This window comes from Urocitellus parryii, chromosome 5, assembly GCF_045843805.1.
Source record: "Urocitellus parryii isolate mUroPar1 chromosome 5, mUroPar1.hap1, whole genome shotgun sequence".
Lineage (NCBI taxonomy): Eukaryota > Metazoa > Chordata > Mammalia > Rodentia > Sciuridae > Urocitellus > Urocitellus parryii.
The window spans coordinates 70,223,094-70,244,436 of NC_135535.1; the positions used below are offsets into that span (position 1 = coordinate 70,223,094).

The 21,343-nt window shown below is 37.9% G+C and overlaps 1 protein-coding gene across 2 annotated transcripts in view; it reads right to left on the bottom strand.

Moving 5' to 3' along the window:
* Ano6 (anoctamin 6) overlaps positions 1-21,343 on the bottom strand; it is a 192,331-nt gene that overhangs the window by 104,623 nt on the left and 66,365 nt on the right. For both annotated transcript variants that reach the window (XM_026400643.2, XM_026400644.2), the window contains one exon: positions 10,262-10,341. In XM_026400643.2, coding sequence (XP_026256428.1) covers positions 10,262-10,341 — 80 coding nt within the window. The remainder of the gene's footprint in view (positions 1-10,261; positions 10,342-21,343) is intronic.

A 21,343-nucleotide genomic window follows, 5' to 3' on the forward strand; every position in this document is an offset into this window, starting at 1 on the left:
ATTTAACTCAATGGGGTGGAATATTCACAGACATACCCTGCCTTTCTGTCATTCTCCACTTCCCATCAATTACTAAGTCCTGCTACACATAAAACACACATGTCCTGCCTTTCCATCCCCACAGGCATGTTCTGGTTCAAGTATTTGTTATCTCCTGCCTGGATTGTTATCCATTAAGCCTATCTGCATTTGAACTCTTCCAAAGTGTTAGGTATTTTGTATTATGAGAATTTCTTCCTACTGAAATGAAATCTATTTGCTGTATTTATCTTCTATTCCTGGCCCTTAAAACTGTATTTCACACCTTCATATACCAATGACTATTGTCTAATATTTAGAACTTGTCATGTTCTCACCTAAGTGTCAGTATCCTCCACCATACTGAGCAGGCACCCAGAATGGCAGGTGCTGCTTTGCCAGTACTGAGAAGCTGACTGTTGAAGACAGAGCTAAAGATGCATTCTGGATTTGCATTAACTTATATTTATTGCATGCACAATTCATACTGAACTTAATTAGCCAAATACCTAGTCATTCACGTGACTGGTCTTCAGTCTTCACTCTGTGTTCTTTACTTAAGCAGCTGGTATTTATGAATCAGGGGCAGGAGTTTACTTTAATTCATATTGATTTCTGTCTCTTCTAGGAATTGATTTCCATCCATTATTCCACAGTCTTCCTAAGATCAATTGCCTAGATAAGTGCACTCTCTAGGACCACACTTCTTCATTTTGCATTTAAAGGGAGTTTTTTTCTACACACCTTGCTAAAATCAAAACACAAAAATGTCTGGCTTTCTCCTATTCTACCAATTACTCCCCATTTAAAAAAAAAAAAGTAATGTGCTCAGGTTGTAATGACTTTTTATTGAGCTCATGCTTGTTCCTGGTGACCTTTTTTCTAAGATTTACAAACCATCTCCTTAAAAATCTCATTCTGTGAGATTCTTGGATGTGAATGGTTCAGTTTCAATGTCTCCATTTATCAGAACTGAGTCTAGTCCAACTTACTTCTACCCTAATCTAACCCCTATTTTAAAAACTTTTACATTTTCATTCTAGTCTTCTCTCCTATTCCAATATTGCCTCAAAATCACCAACCGTGGTTCACAAACAAATCTACGAGCTCCTGTAATATCTGATTGATATAGAATTTTCTCAGGTGGGAGATTTCAGCCCATTTGGAATAACCATATTCCTTTCTAAAACATTCCTGAGCAGAATGGGTTTCTAGAGTCCTTCCCCTAGGCTTTGACGATTTCAAGTTTGTACCACTCCAGCCTTCCCCTGGGCTTGTTCACCTTCACTGGTAGAAGAGACAGAAGTAATATAGAAGCTGACAAGTTGTTTTCTCTGTCATCTCATACCATTAAACTGTCTTCCTTAAACTGAGGACCTATTACTGCATCTTCATCATCTAGCTTAATTCAACAACCAATCAATCAATTCATCAATCTCATGTTGCTAAACATTTTTTTTCACAAGCTTCAATTCACTCTGGACTTTAACATTTAAAAATTAATGATGGGGAAAAAAAAAAGATTGGAGTGTTCCAGAGGATTGTTAGTATAGTTGGCATTTTGAGTTAAACTGGCTGAAGGGGGTCTGGCCTGGCTGGGTCTAGCCACCTAATCACCATTCACGGGTTCTCTAGGAAAAGATATTCTGCATCCCAAAGAAGTGACTCGGAAAGAAACTTCTGAATAACAACCTTTGCATATAACTCTGCCTACTTTTGTTCATACTCTCCAATCCTAACAAATCTACAAATTTAGCTTCTGAAATAGCCATGTACAGAACATAAATATTCCTCCATATTCAGATGAATGCACAAAAAGCTTTCAACATTGAAATGCCACACGGATTCTAGTCACAGGAAATAGGCCAAAAGAGCAATTCTGACTAGCCAGTTTATCTTTGATTTTATTTTCCCTTTTGAGAGTTCGTTTTCCAAATTAATACTCCTTTGTTTGCTCTTTGGGGGGTGAGTTTCTGTTTTCTTTTAGTTTGACAAACTTAGTGCCAAAAACATAAGGCAAAGCCATCATATTTCTGTTTACAGAAGGCAAACAATGTAAGTCCAAGTGAAGAAGAACTTGAGTGAGAGAGTCCTGTCCTGTCTTATTCCCACAATTCCTGACCCTGAAGATCCTGAGAGTTTGAGACATACCATAGGACTTTAGTGGAGCAGCTAGTATTAGTGAGAAAGACCTTGGAATGACCATGAAATAAACTGAAATATTTTTCAAAAGTCCCAGCAAGAATTCAGTTACCTCAGCAATAACCAAAATAAAGTAGTCTGGATTGCAAAACAAAAGAGATTTAAACAGACTCTTGGAACTACTTTGAAATAAGACCTGACCAACCACTTTGAAACAAACCTACAAATTAAAATCTGCAGACCTGTGGGCAGTGGCTGGTTTCCCTCTCATTCCATTCACACCACCAGGAAAGGGAAGAAGATTAATGTTCCCCTTTTTTTTCCACAAGCCACTTTCAGACCATTAGTCTCCAACGTCCTTGGGAGAAAATTCCATTTAGGTCTATGTGAGTAGAATATATCCCCAGAGTTTGCTAAAATTTATCATCTCCAACTCATCACTGCTGCTTCTGGACACTGAAAATCCAGTCCGTGACACACATTTCGCTCTCCGCTGTGTCCTCCACCATGCCAGAAGGAAATACAGACATCCTGCAGGCAGAATGTGACCAGAACACATATGTCCCAGGAGCGTGGCTTCTTACCAATGCTCTTATTCCCCTTATACATTAAATGCCACGGACCCCCCCAGGGCCCTTGTCATTTCTTGAAAAGTTCTTTTTCTAAAATTGCTTATTGAAAGATCTCTCTGACACAACTACATTTCCTTCTGAAGTCACAAAGACCTCTGAAGCCCTTTGTCTTCTTCTAAACACTCTGCTGATTCTTCCTTCCTTTCCTCCTTTCCTCAGATTGCATTCCATAGCTCATTCTTCCAATACTTCACTCTTCCCATCATGTCCATCCAGGAAAGCTTCCACTCTGGTTGAAGCCTGCTTTCTTCTTCTGTGTCTGAGTGATCCTTCCTGTGTCAGAGCAGGGATGTTTGGGATCATCATCCTCATCTAATCCCTTATTGCTGCCCAGAAATCCTAGAACGTTTTTCCAGGTTTTTGCCGTCAGCCTACTGCACAAGTCTTCAAAACCACTTCTAAGTGCCTTCTCTTCACTCTCAGCAGCTGGTAACAGGAGATGCCTGTTGGGAGCCCTCAACTTCTCCCTATGAAGCCCACAAACCACAAGTATTGGCCTCTACTCCTACGCTGTGAGAGACACTGTTCCTCCTACTGAATGTTGACCCTTCTACCTATACCCTGCAAACCCCTCCACGGCCCTCTTCAGAACTACTCTCTTCCCTAGACTCCTCTTAAATGGATCCTTCTTAAGCTTGCTCACATTTCTCCATCTGATAAAAGAAAATCATCCTGGCTCTCATTCTCTCCTCCTGTTCTTTCTTATTCTCTAGTCCCTCATTGGCACACTCCCTAAAAGAAGGGTCAGCATTTTCTGTTTTCTTTCTCCTGCTCATTCCACAATCCATTCTAACCTGGATTAGAGTGACATCCAAAACGCTGCACAAAAACAGCTCTAAGGATACCAGTGACCTCGATGCTTTTCAGTATTTATCTATCTCAATGTCTCTCAAATGGGGCAACTTTGTCCCTGAGGAATATTTGACCATGACTAGTTGCCATTCCTTCCCCAAGGCAGGGAACATTGACATCTAGTGGGTAGAGACCAGGGATGCTGCTAAACATCCTACAACGCACAGGATGACACCCTCCCCATCCCCATCCACAACACATTAATTCAGACCAAAATGTCAGTGGTGCCGAGGTTGAGAAATTGTGATCAAACTGGATCTTGCCTCCTTCTAGGTGTGAATGTCCACATCTATGGCCACCTATGGACCAGACTCCATCCCTTCTTGTCTTCTCAAGGATATTATTTAAAAAATTATTCTTTCCATTCCTGCATCATCAACTTTTCTTTCCCTACAAATTTTCTCTCCCACTTTACAAACAAGAAGTCCTGTTATCTTAAAACTGAACACTCTTCAACCCAACTCTTCCTTCAGATACTGCCTTGTTTCTCTGTATTCTTGTCCAGAGGGAAAAAAGTTCAAAAGATTAAGATGTTACCTAAAATTCCAGATTTCCCACTCTTCTGCTGCCTGTTTTCAATCATTCCTAATTAGGATTTGGTTCCACCACTAAACTCAGATTTCTCTTGTCAAATCCTTTTCCCCATTGCCAAGTCCAATGGTCATTCCCTTCTACTTTTCACTTCTTCATCTTGGCTCCTAGGACTCTCTTCATCTTCCTCCTACCTCCATGACTTCCTCTGCCCATTATTCCTCTTCTTCCTGACCTATAAATATTGGGGCCCCCAGGGCTCAATCCAGAATCTCTATGTCACTCCCTTGCTGCTTGTCCATAGCTTTACACACTGTCTACCTGCTGACAACTCCCAGGTCTCTGACTGAACCTCTCTTTAACTCCAGATACATATGTCCCACTGCATTTTGATCTCTCTCCACTTGGATGTTACAAATTTTGCACATCCAGAACAAAACTTTTAGTATCATCTATTTCTCTACAAATTGCTCCTTCCACAGTCTTCCAAATCAAAAGCTTTTGTCAAGTCATCCTTGACTGCTATTTCTCATACACTGCACATCTGCTTTGTCAACAAATCTATTACTTCTACTTTCCAAATACATGCAGAATTGGCATGTCTCACTACTACTATAATGAACACTCAGCCACCACCATCTCATCCTTGGATTCCTGGAAAGGACTAATAGGCCTCCTTGCTTCCCCATAGCCTATTCTCAGCACAGCCAAGTGATCCTACTAAAGCACACAGTCAGGTCACCCCTCTGCTCAGAACCCTCACATTTATATAAATATAAATATATATATAAAAGACACTCAAAAGTCTTTTACCCTCAAATGACTTCCCAACTCAGAGTAAAACCAAAGTTTATTTAAAGTCCCCAAATCTATTATTCTCCCTATCCTTCATTCCATTCTGACCATACTGGCCTCCTTCCATTTTCCCAGACACATAACAAATCCCTCACCTCAAGTCCTGTGTTTATGCCACTCCTGCTTGGAATGCTTTCTCTGCACATTTCCAAACAGTTTGCTCCAGCACAACTTTCAGGTTTTTTAACTTGGCATCTTCTCAGTGAGATATGTCCTAAAAACCCTGTTTAAAACTGTTACCACCACTAACCAACACACCCATAAAATCGCTATTATCTTTTTCTAAAGGATTTATCAGCTGACATGTTTCATTTCTTCCTCACCAAAATATTAGCTCCATAAATACAGGGATATTGTTTTCTGTATGTTAACTGTACTACTTAGGCACTAAAATAGTAGACATCAAATAAATATTTGTTGAGTGAATTAATACTTTAACTCTTCCTTGAGGTCAACTGCATTTTTTACCTGGTTGAATATAATCAAATCTGAATTTCAGGGAATTAGCATTATTTTCTATAAAGTAATATCTTCCCTCAAAAAAAGGAGGTCCCCCCCCCCGCTCAATTTCAAATGAGAATAATTACTCCTTGGACCTGCTTCACTCTGTACAACCATGATTATAAGGACTCACATTTATTCCACTTTAATCCTCATCTTCCTAAGCCTATTTGTCTATCTAATCTTTCTAAATCCTAGGGTTTCTCATCATCTGTCTTGGTTTATGCTATTATAATCCTAATATTCTTTTGCCAGCTCAAACTCTTCATTATTTACTCCAAATCTGGTGGAAGCTAAACAATGAAAAATATCAACTAGCATGAGATCAGAGATAAGAATATTCCTGCTTCTAAAAAGCCAGGAGAGTTATATATAAAGCTCCAGTTCCAGAAAAATAAAAAGGAGATATTAATGATGAGGCATGGATCACAAAACATAAATTTTTAGCCTCTCCTTTCCTTCCATGTGTTTCCACATTGACCACAGACTGGGTTCTGATGGTGCAATATCTCCCAGCTTGCTGTAAACAGATTCAGTGCTGCTAGATTGGACTCCTTTATCCACACCCCACCCTTTGTCCAGTGTGTGCTCTGTCTGTCAGGTCCTTCTGAGTTCCTAGGTCAATGTCAATGGAGCCAGGGTATTTATAAAGAGCCTTGCCCACTACCTCTCCAAACTTGGAGTCTGTGGGTTCAGCCATGCATTTTGGATAGACTCCTTAGATCTCCTTTGCTTTTAACCACAGACCTGGGATTGGAAACACCTGGGGGGGCTATGCATCACCTGCATGCAACCACAATGCAGAACAATTATCTGCTCCATTGCTATGTGGATGGCTCCCCATCTTCAGTTCTAACCACAGAAGCCTATTTCTTTCATTTTTACTTCTAAGTCTGCACTCTATGAACCTGAGTCTCTGGCACTCAGTTCCCAACCTCGTTTTGACCAATCTCCTTTCCCAGAATCTCCCATACCAAGTCTACTTTCATCCCTGTTCCCAAAGGATGGCCACCACTTACATGCTCCCAAGAGCATCTAGCTGTGCCACCACTTTCCTGACTAGGTATCTCTTGAGCAATAGCTTTTGAGAATTATAATGTGATGAATTATACTTCATGAATAGGACAGATCAGACAATATTAAAGAAGGTACCAATAATGACACAAAAAAACAGCATGGGGAAATGCTGATGATATTTATAAAACAAATTTTCACTGTGCTTAAACAACAACAAAACTGAACTTGGTATGGTGTGTCCCACCATAGCAACGTCACCAAGTTACACTCTACTGCCAGCACTCAGCCAGGCCCCTTTCACCTTGACTCCCTCCCACATATCCACCTTACCTCATCTACCTCATAGTTTCTAGTTTCAACACGTTCCCAACTCCTCACAAACTCTGGGGTAGCAAGAACTCATGTGTCTTACACCCACATCTCTGTTCACCTTTTAACATTCTAGCCTAGTTTGGCTCAACTCACTTGCCTCAGTCTGTAAAGGAGAAGGGGAGGTGGAGAGAAGCAACATAGGTGGCAGATAATCAATAGACAAATCTGCAGTGAGTGTGAGAAGCGGTTAGTAGAAATGCTGCCTGAGAACAAGGTTGGCTGCCATCGCTGGGTACATGGGGCTGACAAAAGCATTCATCTACCCAGGATTTATGCAGACTCTATAGCAGTGCTGGATGTGGACAGACCCAAGCTGGGGAGGAAAACTTAGATTGGCTTATGACACCAGTGACCAAGGATGTTCAACTGGTACTGTTCTCTCAGATCTTATTTAAAGTGAAAGAAAAACAGAAATTCTAAAAAAACAAGTGAATAATGATAAGCATTTTATTGTCCCTGTTGGCCAAACTATATAAATACGTCCTGTTATAGAAAAACACTAGACTTTTGATCCTTCTAAAACCTGAAGTACTTGAGGATAACGCCTGAGTAAACACAGTCTATGCCCTTTTTTATTTCAGTTCAACTCAGCAAACTGCGGTTGGACCTTCCAAAATGCCAGATGGAGAAAAATAGAATACTGATTTTCCAGCTCCTTTTATTCTTTCTAGTCTTCTGTTTTCAATTCTGCTTTGCTCTGGGGTTCTCTTGGCTCCCAGGTTCCTATTATAACTCCCGTTTCTGATTTTTAAAATCTGATTTGGATCAGCTTACCCGACTTTCTCCTGGCATGTGCCCAGCCGGCCTGCCTGCACAACTGGAGCCACCGGTTTCACTGACACTGTAACCCTCTGCCTACAAAAAGGGCTACTCTCAAACAGAATGCAGGATTCCCTGGAGCATGCTATTCTCCAGGGACTTTCTCTGTGTCTCCTGTTTGTTTACCATGGAGACAGCAGTTTAGGTGATATATGTTTACCATGAGACCAGGAGTACACGGGCTATAGTGATGCTGAGGAGAAAAGACAAGCAGCTATTTATATGCTACACAAAGATGTGGCATGTAATGAGCATCGGAGGTGTGAAGAACCTATAAAACAAAAAGAAAAATCACAGATTCCTTCCTGAACATGGTATGAACACACAATTAGAGACAGATAACAGCCAGGACAGATAAATGGATTATCAACTGCATGTATGTGGTAATCATGATTAACCCATTAAGTCCCAAGTTGTCAATGAAACTGACACAGGTGAATTAAACTAGATCGGAAATCAGAATGTAGAGTTTATATATCCTTTATATATATATTTTCATACATGTATTTTTTTTTCAAATGTTCTAATCATTTACCTATTACTTTGCTCAAAAGACTAGACTTCTAAAAACAGAATAATTACTTCTAACTTTACCATGAGTGGTGCACATGTTGCTCAACTTAAGTTTTTATAGGTGTTCCACACCTGGGGCGATGGGATAAAATGGGATAGTGTCTTTTAGCTCTACCAGTGTAGTCTAATGAAACTACTCTCGATTATTCTTGAGGCATGATAGTGGAAAACAAAAAAGTGGGGATTTAGCCTAGGAATCTCCCCAGCTTGGGTGTGCCCAGAATCATTGTTAAAATAAGTCTCTCAACAGGGTGAATATATTCTGTGATCCTAGTCCTACCTCTGGCCATTCTGGCTCAAACTAGCCAGTTTCCGAATGCCAAAAATGAAAACGTGGTTGTCAAGAGGATATGCTAAAGGTGGAAGACGTTCACCAACACAGCTGAACCAAAAACACCACTAAGGGAAGCTGAACTCCAACGTGACAAAATACCAGAACCTGTTCTTGAGAAAAAAACACTTCTATTCTCACACAGGAATTTTGTGTGAACTACATGTGTGTTTGCCAGGCACACCAACATCTTGTTGCACACATTTCTTTTTAGATTAGTTTATGTTACTTAAAGAACATCAACAAAAAGCAGTTAATAAAAAGAAAAAAAAGGAGGCACCAAGAGTTTGTACCAAGAGCACACTCAAATGTGAAACACCTATGAATTCTGCTTTTGGACTCTAACTACAAAAAGTAAGAAAAGCCACAAACTGCTCTGCTTCTTTAAGACACAGGAACACTGGTGAGCATTCACAATTTTCCTCCACTGAAAATCTCACTGAATATAACAGGGAAGTCATTGAATACTATGTCTTTTTATTATATCCAAGTGATTTTCACAGTAGGCAATCTGCAAGTGCGCCACAGGAGCCCCACACTTTGCAATAAAATGGCATTGTGGATACAGTTTTATGTGCGATCCTTTTCAGTCCAGGGCACTGTCTGGTTTCCTTATTCTTGGTCAAATTGAATGGGAAATCCATAAAGAGGGAATGAGAAGAGGAAAAACACATAATGAGTTCTTTTTTTTGCCTTTATCAATAATAAAACCATGCTCTGTCAATTACTGAAGTGGTGAATGTATATCACACTTTGAAAATAAACTAAAAAAGGTTTTTTGCATTGCTAAAGCAATTGGTAGACAAGCCACTGGCAACAGGAACAATAATAAAAAAAAAAAGTCAGTAAATTCAGGTGGATTCTGGCTTGCTTTCCCTACACATATGGTGCAATAATGTGGCACATGAGTCAGAGAAACACTTCTTCCCATCCCCTTTCTCCAAATGAGCCTAATATAAAATCTATTTGGTAAGGACATTTTGCAAGGCATCCTATGTGCTTAATTTTCTTTAAACAAGGCATTAATAAAATCACAGTAGCATCTAATAAGATTTTTAATTCCTTAAGGGTAGGAACCATGCCTAATCTTTAATGAGTCCAATTGAGTAGAAGCATTAGTTTGCCTCTTGGTAGGAAACAGCAACAGAATAGTCCTAGTCCTATGAGGCTGTATTACTGCAGGTTTCAAAAGGAAATGAGAATCACACTGTGTTTACTATAAATGACTGGTAATGGTCAATGTACCTGTCTGTGCTTAGTAAAGACTGCTTTCCAGAGCAAGCGAGCACAGAAACTGAGCACAAGGGTATCAAGGAATGAAGTGGGACCTTTGGAAAGTCATTGCTAGTTTACTGCAGAATGAGTTCCTGTTTGCAACTGCATGAGCAGTGTGAAGATCAAGCCTACAGTGCATGATGCTGAGATACTGAAGTTCAGTAACCTGTTCCCCAGGGACACCAGAGCATTCTGAACACAGTCACTGCCACAGGAGGATTTTATGCCAGACCTGGAATCACTGAAGAACAGAATTTATATAAAAAAAAAAATCTTTTTCCCTACTTTGTAAAAAAGTCTCTGGCTAGTTAATACAAATTTAAGATAAAGTGATAATACTCACAAACTCCGGGGTTCGGAAATCCTGCTGACTTTCCAAAGATCCAAAATTGGGAACAATTGTCTGTTCAAAGTTTTCCAACACTGAAAATAAATAGATAAGTAGATAAATAAAGCATGAACTTTCATTGGCTGAATACAGGAATGGGGCAACTAAGAACTGTAGCTCTCTTACAGTTTTACATTATTTAACACTTTCAGTTATCAGAAACACTCAAACCCTTCCACAGCTGTTTCATCCATGGGATAATGCCATATTGGAAGGATATTAGGTCTTAAAATTCCCCAGGCTGTCTAGCATGGAAAATCACTTAGCTTCTACACAGCAACTAGATGTTATGAGTCTAGCTAAGAAACTCTTTAGTCTACTAGTACTCTTTTTTCTGCAATTTCTCAAAATACTGATGGGGAGTCATTCTGGGTTAGCAATTTTAAAATATGTTAGCAACATATGACAAATATCATGGGAATCAAGTAAAATTTTTTCATTTTAAGAAACTTAAAAAGAAAACAAATTAATTTTATCTCATAATGCCCCAATTATCACTTGAATACATATCTAAAAATTGTTAGCAAACTATCTTTACATTTTTCTTGGATTAAGTCTTAGGAAATCACTGAACTTTTCATAAAGTGCATTTCAATGCAGGCTAGCCATATTTCAAAATTTCATAGCCCCACATAACTAGTGGCTACAATATTAGACATGTGCAGTGTTTAGAGGGATAGAGGAACCAAATCCGGTAGATGCATTATTCTTTAAGAGACTGTTCTATCTTGTCAATAAGTTATGGACAGAATGAAAGATTATTCCAGAAAAAAAGACACTGAGAAAACAATAAAATCATATATCATGTGTAGTTTTGAGTTAGATACTGATTTAAAGAAGTGTAGGAAAAAACATTATGGGCTTCAGAAATAGCTCTGCAGTAAGCTGATTGCCTAGCATGTGTGAGGACCTGGGTTCGATCACTAATGTCACAAAAGTTGGGAAAACTTGAATATTGGTTAAGTGTAAGATTATACTAAGGAATTATCATTAATGATAATTGTAACAATATAACTTCAACTACATAAGAAAATGCTCTTGATTAAATTTAAAGACATATTAAACAGCTAAAATACAGTTTAATATTTAAATCAATTTGAATAGACATTCTCATTTATTAATGGGCCTACATCTCTTCAACAAGTCAATGACATGAAAAAGGGATGAGGTTAAAATTTAAAGAGTGCTGCTGTAAGCCCAGCTACCCAGGAGGCTTGTAGGAGAATCATAAGTTTGAGGCTGAGGTCAGCCTTGAAAACTTAGACCCTGTCACGAAATAAAAAAGGCTAGGGATATAGCTCAGTGATAAAGCAGCCCTAGGTTCAATCTCCAGTACCAGTCACTCCCTCCAAAAAACCAATTGAAGAGTATTAAGGGACATACAACTGCTAACAGTATGTGGTCCATGACTGGTCCTAATTTGGACAAATTAGGTTTTGATACAGAGTCCCAGCACATTTAAGTACAGAATAGGTATTAAAAGAAATTGTTTTTAATTTTATTGTGTGGTATTACCTTAGCTTTGTAGTGACTTGTTTTAACACAGTATTTTTTTTTAATTTATTAAAGGCTTTTGTGAAAGAGAGGACTGAGTTATCCTCAATCCAAATAAATTTTTCCCTTCAGTGACCCAAAAGGTGGCTAAACATCTACAGGGGACATCTGTAAGAGATCTCTCAGTGACTAATTACAAAACAAAATATCAGCCAACAATGGAGCCCATTCAGTTACCAAATCCATGAAATCTCAATATCTCAATTACATTTTAGGTTCAAATTGATTCTGGGAGAAAAAAAAAAAGGTACTTTTTTGTCCATTTAACTTATTTCTTTGTACCTATTATGACCTGAAAAGAAAGGCCAGTAGAAATGATAGCACAAAGAAGTGATTCTAACTTTTTTGAAAATCTGAGTTCATCAGAGGACCCCATGTGTGAACCAGAGCAAAAATGGGAAACAAAGAAGCAAGCCGAGGCTTGACAAGCAGCAACCAAAGGCGAGACTGTGGTGCTCACCCCTGAGAACTACGGGAGGGCTACAGCAATTCTGCAGTGTTACACTTGAAGCATCGTAACGTAATAAGCTGGTTATTCCAACAGCAGAACAACAGCTGTCCAAGATAATTACATTCCTGCAGACCACCTTTAAAACTTGATAAAATGTGCTTGTTTATACACCAAGCTATGGGAAGAGTTTTGTAAATTGGTTGTGGAGCTTCGCTTACATCTAGAAGATAAGGCCTCACCTTTTTATAGCATCAAGAGAGTGACAGGAGAAATTACATCTGTGGTATTTATGATGCATTGTTTTATGGCATATTATATATATATATATATATATAATGCATTATAAATGTAATGATGTGACTTCACTTTGACATCTTATCAGGATTCCTGTATGAATGTCTGATGTATCTATTATGTATCTGGGGTCAACAGATGGATAGGGCTACTGTAGTAGGGTTTTCTTCTTTCTTTCTTTAAAAAACAGGCTTAAGAAAGTATGCATTTTGCCTAAAGACAGAGGCAAAACAAGATGTATTATCCAGATGTTCTATCAAATGAAAGGCATCAATGCAACGTGAAAGTATTTGTGAAAGAAAATATAGAACTATTGACAATTTTAGTTATTCTTCTGTTAATGGAAAGTAACAGATCCACTGGTTCATGTCAACACAAAGGAGAAACTGTATATTTGAGTGAATAAAAACAGAAATGGCTTTATTGTAATAGCACCTAGGAAGAACAAAGCCTCAGCCCATGACCTATTATAGCACACAGAAGCAAATGATTTATGAAGCTAATATGATAATTACACTTCTACTACTGAGGGTTCCAGCAAATGACATTCTCATTTCTGGTAAGCTAATATAGCTGGAAAATAATTCCATTTCTCAGGGGGAAAAAAGTCAAAATTAAGGTGACATTTGAGGTCTTTTTATTAAAACATGCAAAATTAGGGAGGAAACTTCTGAAAAAGCAAAATGTTAATTTTCTTTCTTTGTAAAAATCATTTTTTCTTAATATATTTTGGAATGTGTTTTTAGTACCGTCACTATGTCTTGATTTTATACAACAGAAGTGCCACCTTGAACAGCATCACCATTAATTTATTTAATTTCATCCTTTGGGACCTCTGTGTTAGCGTAGTTCATCAATAGGCTGACTAGAGGACTAAAAGCTAGTTGTTCTAATATGATGTGAAAAAACTTTGGTCTTGACACATCGATGGAATTTTGAGCGGATGCACAATGAAAGGGCAAGTGGAAGTCAAGTTCAACAAATATTCCCTACCCATTGTCTCTGTTGCACAGGCAGGGCATTTTAAGATTTAGGAATACCAAGTTTCCACTTCCTAAGGAAAGGAATTCAAGACATGATTAATGTTAATTTCAGTACCATTTATAAATACCAGGCTATACAGATATACAGAGTGCTGTAACAATACTATCAATAGGCTTACTACTGGGAAAAATCAATACTTGGAGATTTATGTCAAAAGAAACCTGCTAAATGTCTTTCTTCTCTTTCTAGATTTAATAATAAATTAGTCAGGTACAGTGGGGCACGCCTATAATCCAGGGACTCTGGAGGCTGAGGCAGGAGGATAGAAAGTTTGAGGTTAGCCTCAGAACGTAGCAAGGACCTAAGCAACTTAGTAATATCCTGTATCAAAAACTAAAAGGGCCTGGGGAGGTGGCTCAGTAGTTAAACACCCATGGGTTCAATCCACATCTCCCCAAAATAAAAACAAAACCCCCAAGCAAAATAAATTAATCATACATCAATTAGCTAAAAATGAAAGGAATGGAGAGCATATTTTAAAAACTTTCCCAATGAAGTTAGAATAGTAAGACTGAAGCAATAAAATCCTTGGTACTAGTTCTGGCTTACTTATTTGGCAATCCAAAATGAAGGGTTGACAGACCTACCTAGATGCTGGGTCATATTAATGGGTTAATAACAGGGCATTGTAAGCCTCACCAGAAAGCTTCGGTTCACATGTATATTTATTTGTCTACCAATTATAAATGGAATAAATTAAAATTTATTATCCCAATTGTGAAACACAGTGATAACCTGTACAGCAAAGTGGACTACAATTTTAATGTAAACTGGCTAATCAAAAGAACCATTATCTACAATTTTATAACAATCTATTGCCCAACAGAAAACACAAAAAACGACCTCTCAGTAAATTCACGAGTCAAAACCAAAGTGCATGATAAATAGTGCCCTATGAATGAAGATAATCAGACTCAGGCACCCTCACTTTATCTAATTTACAGTATCAGCATGGCAGCTGGTTGAGTTCAGCTGACTTATTTATTATGGTGATTGCACCATAGAAATGATCAAAGATATAGTGAATATATGAGAGGGAGCAGGTAAATATATACCAGGACTTGGAGCAAAGGGCACCAGGTACGGACTAGGGGAATCTAATAGGTTCATGTTCTGAATCTCCAACTCTTTATGTTTATTATTAGTTTATTTGCCTGAAGCCAGTGATAACATTACTTTCCCTGATGATCTCAGAAGGCAGGGCAAAGATACAAATGACAATTTGAAAGCATGGTATAAAAGATAAAGTACTAAATAAGTATAAATTAAGTTCATATGCACAGATTCAATGTGAAGAAAGCGAAGTTTACTGAGTATTGATTTATGCCTGTCATTTTTGAATGTCTAATTCCATTTAACCCTATTTTTCCCCCTTTTCACAGACAATGAATAATAAATTCAAGGTTGTTACATCAAGACATCAACTAGAAGCTACACAAGGGTAATCTGAACCTGTCTAATTCCAAAATTGGACTTTTTTTTTTTTTAAATACATTTTGTCTTCTGGGCTGCTGTAAATAATCCAAAGGAGAACCCTAATGTGAGACACAAATTGATAAGGAATTAAAATCACACCGTCAATATAAATTTTGAAAAATATCAGCAAAAAACTGCTTCAGTGCCAGATAGATATGACAGACTAACACATTTTGAAAAACAAACAATGAAGTAGAATTCATTTGATATAGCAGTTACACTTGGAACTGATGAAAACCTTCTACAAAATAACCAAATAGATGTTGTGGCAAGTGGCTGAAGAGATTCATATGCCAGGGATGGAAGCAAGTGATATGAGAAAAAATACCAAGGTGTTGGAGGTATAGAAACTGCCCTCCAGAAGTCCACGAGCTAGTCAATGTACAACTAAAATACGACAGAAATAGGTCTGTCATTTTGGGAACAAGGATGCACTCTTATACCCAGACTGGGCAGGATGTCTAGTGATCTGCCAGTCGGTCTTGAACCTGAAATTCTCTTCTCCCACTTTGTAGAAGCATCTGAAATTGGATCCTGGCATGACACGTGACCCGAGTGCCAGCCTCCACCAGTCACTATTCTAAATAGCAACCACACACATGGGCCACCATTTCTCAACAGCCTGAGCATTCCAGATGTCATGCTGGGCCTGCCCATTCTCCTGCCCCACATCACTTACCCAGCCGACCCACCTCCCATCCCACATCATTCTGTGGTAGTCCTATTTGGTCTCAGAGTTCCAATGTCCCTGTCTCTTGTCTCAGTTTAACAGGATCTATTGTATCTTAGTGACAACTAGGGAAGATGAATTCTACTTCTAATATTAAGAAGTTGTAAACTTGAAGATTATAGGCTCTGCTACATTACACTAAGGTTTTAAAATAGGACTACTCAGTCATTATTGAGAACAATGCCAATAATGGAGTTTTTTTTTAAGGGTAAAGATGGCTATGTTTTTTGTTTTTTTTTTTTTATACCACGGAGGGCACTGGACTTGCATCATAAAACAATAATACAGCCTAGCCCTGTATCTCAGGCACATCTCTCTTTTTTATTTTTTATTTTTTTAAAGAGAGAGAATTTCTTAATATTTATTTTTTAGTTTTCGGCGGACACAACATCTTTGTTTGTATGTGGTGCTGCCGGGACACACGCATGCCAGGTGAGCGCGCTACCGCTTGAGCCACATCCCCACCCCCTCAGGCACATCTCTTAACCCTAAGTCTCAAATTCCTAATCAATAAAATGCAGATTATAATACCTACATCAAAAGGTCATTATGCAAAATAAACCAACTGATGTATAGTGACATGAAAACTGTTGAGTACTATATAAATATTGGCTATTATTTTTATTTCAATCTTTAATACAGTTTTGGCATCCTTAATCTTTTTGGACACCATTTTTTTTCCTACTTTTGACTATCCCTGCCACTGTCCCTTTCTAAATATTAATGAATTTAAGCATAGAAAAGGATAGCATTTATTGGTTTAGCAAATACTTTTGAACAAACACAATGTCCTGAGCACTATTAGCTACCTCTTTTTAATGAAAGACACGTGAATCAAAAGATGTCTTTCCTCATTTTTCTGAATTTGGATGAATCAAACTGTTATTCCACCCTGTTACTGGCACATAAACCGGCACATAAACTCAATGACTGCAATATTTAAACAAAAACAGTGCGGCATTCTCCCCTAATCATTTCTGGAATGCAAATTCCAAACTCAAATTAGAGTGCTTAGACTTTCCCATCTTGAACAAGAGCTTTCTTTCACTCCCTGCCCCTCTTTTCCCAAAAGAGATCATTCTGGAATTATTATTCCCATTTCAGCTATTCTTTCTGAAAGAAAGAAAAGGGGAAAAGGAAAAAAATTCAGTCATGAAGATCTAAACTGTCAGACAGGTAAAGGAATGGGGTGGGGTAGAGTAGTATATGTTCAACAATTCAAAATATTAACAAATTATATTCTCCCTGCGATAAGGAAAATACAGTCTTTGCCCAGTGGTTCCCCTGGGGTGCCTCCCTTCTTGAATTCAACTACCCAGAAGCTGGGGCCACAGTTGAGTTTTCTTGCCCTCCCTCTTGAAGCTTAGTCGGTTACCAACCCCATTCTAAGTATCTATCTTATGCCTGGAAAGCACGTCCTCCAAAGCCAACCATTTCTTTATTTTTTTTTTTTTTAATTTCAATGTCACTGTTTATGTGCCAGGTTAAGTTACTTCACCTCTGCTTCATGTTTTCACAGCTCTTTGCAAGTCTAACAGAACCTGTCATATCACTATTGGAGAGGTCCAAAACCTCAGCCATCGCATTAGAAGCTATTAGATACAGTTTTTTAGTTGATCTTTATCTTAAGATTATAGAAAAAAGTAAAAACAACAACAACAAAACCTGAGTGATTACTATAAACAAAATGTGTATCTCACACTGAACAGTCTCACACATCACTTTTTCACAACCGCTCATCAGCACAGAAGATAAAATCTGGGGACAGGTGTCAATCCCCTTATTAAACTTCATGGCCACTACTTCTTTTTCTTTTACTAATCCACAGGCCCCTGGAGAGTAAGCCAGTATCTTATTCAGCTCTGTATATTCCCAGAACCTGAAATGGTGTGCTGCATATTAGAGATGCTCAATAAATGAATGAATGAACAAAAGAGGGTTTTATCATAAATTCTTTGTCACTCCACTAAAGTTACTAGAGCTCTTCTTTCCTCAGAATGCAATTAATTATTTACATAAGGAGAAAGGGTTTCTATTTTTAGAAGCATATTGCTACCCTGGGCTACACTATATGCACACAAAGCAGGTTTATAATATCTTATCCCTTCAACAAATTATTCTTCAAATATTTGGACAACATTTACAAGAAGGAGGACTCAGCCCCTCCTTCCACACCACCCACTGCTCCAGAACCTCAAACACCCCTGCCAGTAGCAAAAAAACACTTCACAACAGAAAAAAAAAAAAAGTGGGGGATGAACAATCTAGTGAGTCCACCCGGTATCTCACCCTTATGTCCTACTCCAGGGACAACTCTAAGAATTCCTTTCATCCACAGATACCCATAAACCTGAGAAGAGCTCCAGCAAACACAATTTTCTCCATATTGAGTTCTGTTCTGGCACCTCTTATAAACTGTCACTCCTTATTCACACACACCATCCCCCAACAATTCAGCTCTAAAAATATACATAGAAGTTAAACATGTTTCCTTTTGAACAGCTGGAAAGACCATCACATTATTCATTCTCACACTCCAAACAGATTAGCTAACAATTAAAAAAAAAAAAAACAAAGTACATTGCAAACTTAAGAGATTCTCACTGAATTCATTAGTTCACCATCTTGAAATTTTCTCAATTGCAATAACATATCTAACATAAAATTTGCCATTTTACCCATCTTTAAGTGTATCGTTCAGTGGCATTACTTATGTTCACGATGTTGCACAACTGTGACCACTATTTCCAAATCACTTTTCATCACCCCAGAGGCTCTTTAGCCAGTAAGCAGCAATTCCCACTTCCCCTTCTTCTCCATCACTGGCAATCTCTAATATTTTTCTTTCCCTGTTCTTTTATCTATTTCTAGATATTTCATGTGACTGGAATCATACAGTATTAGTCCCTTGGTTTCTGGCTCATTTCATTTAGCACAGTGCTCTCAAGTTTCATCCATGTTGTAGCCTGAATCAAAACTTCATTCCTTTTTTATGACTGAATAACATTCCATTGTATGCAGAGACCACCTTTTGTGTGAGCATTCAACTGTCAATGAACACCGGGGCTACTTCTACATTTTGGCTATTATGAACGATGCTGCAGCGAACCTTGGCATACATGTTGGAGTCTATTTTCAAGTCTTTTGGATCTACATGTAGGAGTGGAATCTTTGGCTCCTACAGAAATTCTCTAACTTTTTCAAAAACTGCCAAACTCTTTTCTACAGTTGCTACACCTTTTTACATTCCCATTGGCAACGTATGAGGGCTCCCTCCAATTTCTCCACGTCCTTACCAATACTTGTCATTTTCTATGTGTGTGTGTGTGTTGGTTTTTTAATAATAGCCATCCTGGTAAGTGTTCAGTGGTACTGTGGATTTTGATTTGCATTTCCCAAATAACTAATGATGTTAAGCATTTTTTCATGTGCTGTTGGCCATCTGTATACCCTCCTTTGGAAGGAGTTCAAGTCCTTTGCCTGTTTTCCAAATAGGTCATTTATCTTTTTGTTCTTGAACAAAGGAATTCTTAACATATTCTGGATGCTCAAGACTTGTCAGATACATGATTTCCAGACATTTCTCCTATCCCATCGATTGTCTTGTCACTCAGTGTTTTTTGATCCACAAAAGTTTTTAATTTTAGTGAAGTACCATTTTATCTCTTTTTAATTCTTTTGTTGTTGATGCTCTTTGTGTTATATATATTATATATATATATATATGAATCCATTGTCAAATCCAAGGTCATGATGATTAATCTTCATGTTTTCTGCTAAGAGTTTTATGGTTTTAGCTCTTATATTTAGGTTGCTGATTCAGTTTGCGTTAATTCTTACATTAATGTGAGGTAAAGGTTTGACCTCATTCTTTTAGCAGGTGGAAATCTAGCTATCATAGCACCATGTGTTGAAGAGACTCCTTTCCTCAGCAAGTGTATTTGGTACCCTTTTCAAAAAAAATCAACTGGCCATAGATGTATGGATTCCATTTCTGAACTTTTAATTATATTCCAGTACCAAAGTCATTTTTTTTTGGTCTGTGTATTAGATATTAGTAAAGTTCTTTTTCAAAAATTTTTAAATTGTTTTAATTAGTTATGTAAGACAGAAGAATGCACTTTGATACATCATATATAATGGAGTATAATTTCTCATTCTTCTGGTTGTACCAAAGTGTTTTGATCACTGTAGCTTTTTAGTAAGCTTTGAAATCAGGACATGAAAGTCCTCCCACTTTGTTCTTTTACAAAATGATCTTGGCTACTCAGGGCCCCTTGCAATATTCCGTATACATTTAAGGATCAGCTTTTACATATCTGCAATTTTCACCATTTAATAAACACTTCTACAACCTTTACCATCTAATAAAAAAAAGACTTTTATATTAAAAATAATACATCATGTAGCCAAAAGAGTAATTTTACTTAATTTTGCCTACTTGGCATTGTTTTTTGAAGACTGACTTCAACAGTTGGTGTTCTATAAAAGGACAAATGGTATTAATTATAGAAATATATTCCAATAACATCTTGGAAGGCTATCACTATCATTTCACAATCCAAGTGGTTCAGGTCTCCTAGGGCCCTCAGGGTTCCCAGCTGAACACCAGACCGAGTTTGCAGTTGGCTGTGGTTCGGATGAAATTTGATTCTAGTCACTGACCTGTCAGTTCCCAGATTACAGTGATTGTACATGTCCTAGGGCTGAAGAAAGACACCACTCTTAAATCCTATTGTTATAAACTCAAAGCACATTTGAGTCATAACTCCACGCTTAACCTACCAGAGCAGGCCTGGTTTCAAAGCTGGCATTTACAGCCCAGGAGGAACGAGAACACAGACAGGAAGGCAGGGGAGGGGAACCACTATGGGTCCACATTCCCTTATCCAAAACCTTTGTGCTTGATTCTTTGCCAGAATTTAAAAACAAAATAACTCTTACACATATGTACTATGTATTACTGTGCACCCCCACAGGGTCTGAAATCACATCCCTTATACAAACAGACTCATATTTTGCAGCCGAACACATAAATATTCATTCAGAGGGGCATAAATAAAAATATAAGCAGTCTTGTGTTAGCTGAGATCAGATTTCTTCATCCAGTGAGTTAGCATCTACTAGGTTTTATATAATTAGATGAATTAACAGAAAAATTTTCCCAGCACTTTTTGGATTTTTTATTGTGAATATGGAATTATTGTATGAAATTAGTAACAATTAAGAAAACGTATTCAGTATCCAATAAGAGAAAAATTCAAAGCCCTATCACAACAACTTTCTAAATGCACAAAACAAAGAGCAGGCTGATAATGCAGAACTAAATACCAGCCACCTGGAAGCAGGAAGGCCCTCATAGACTCATCTCCTCTTGCCTGTCTCACAAGTTGTGTGATAACCAGATTAGTATTCTCCCCAGGAATCAGTTACAAATAAACTCTAACCCAGAAAGTGAATGCTACATTCAAGTAAAAGGAAAATCAGA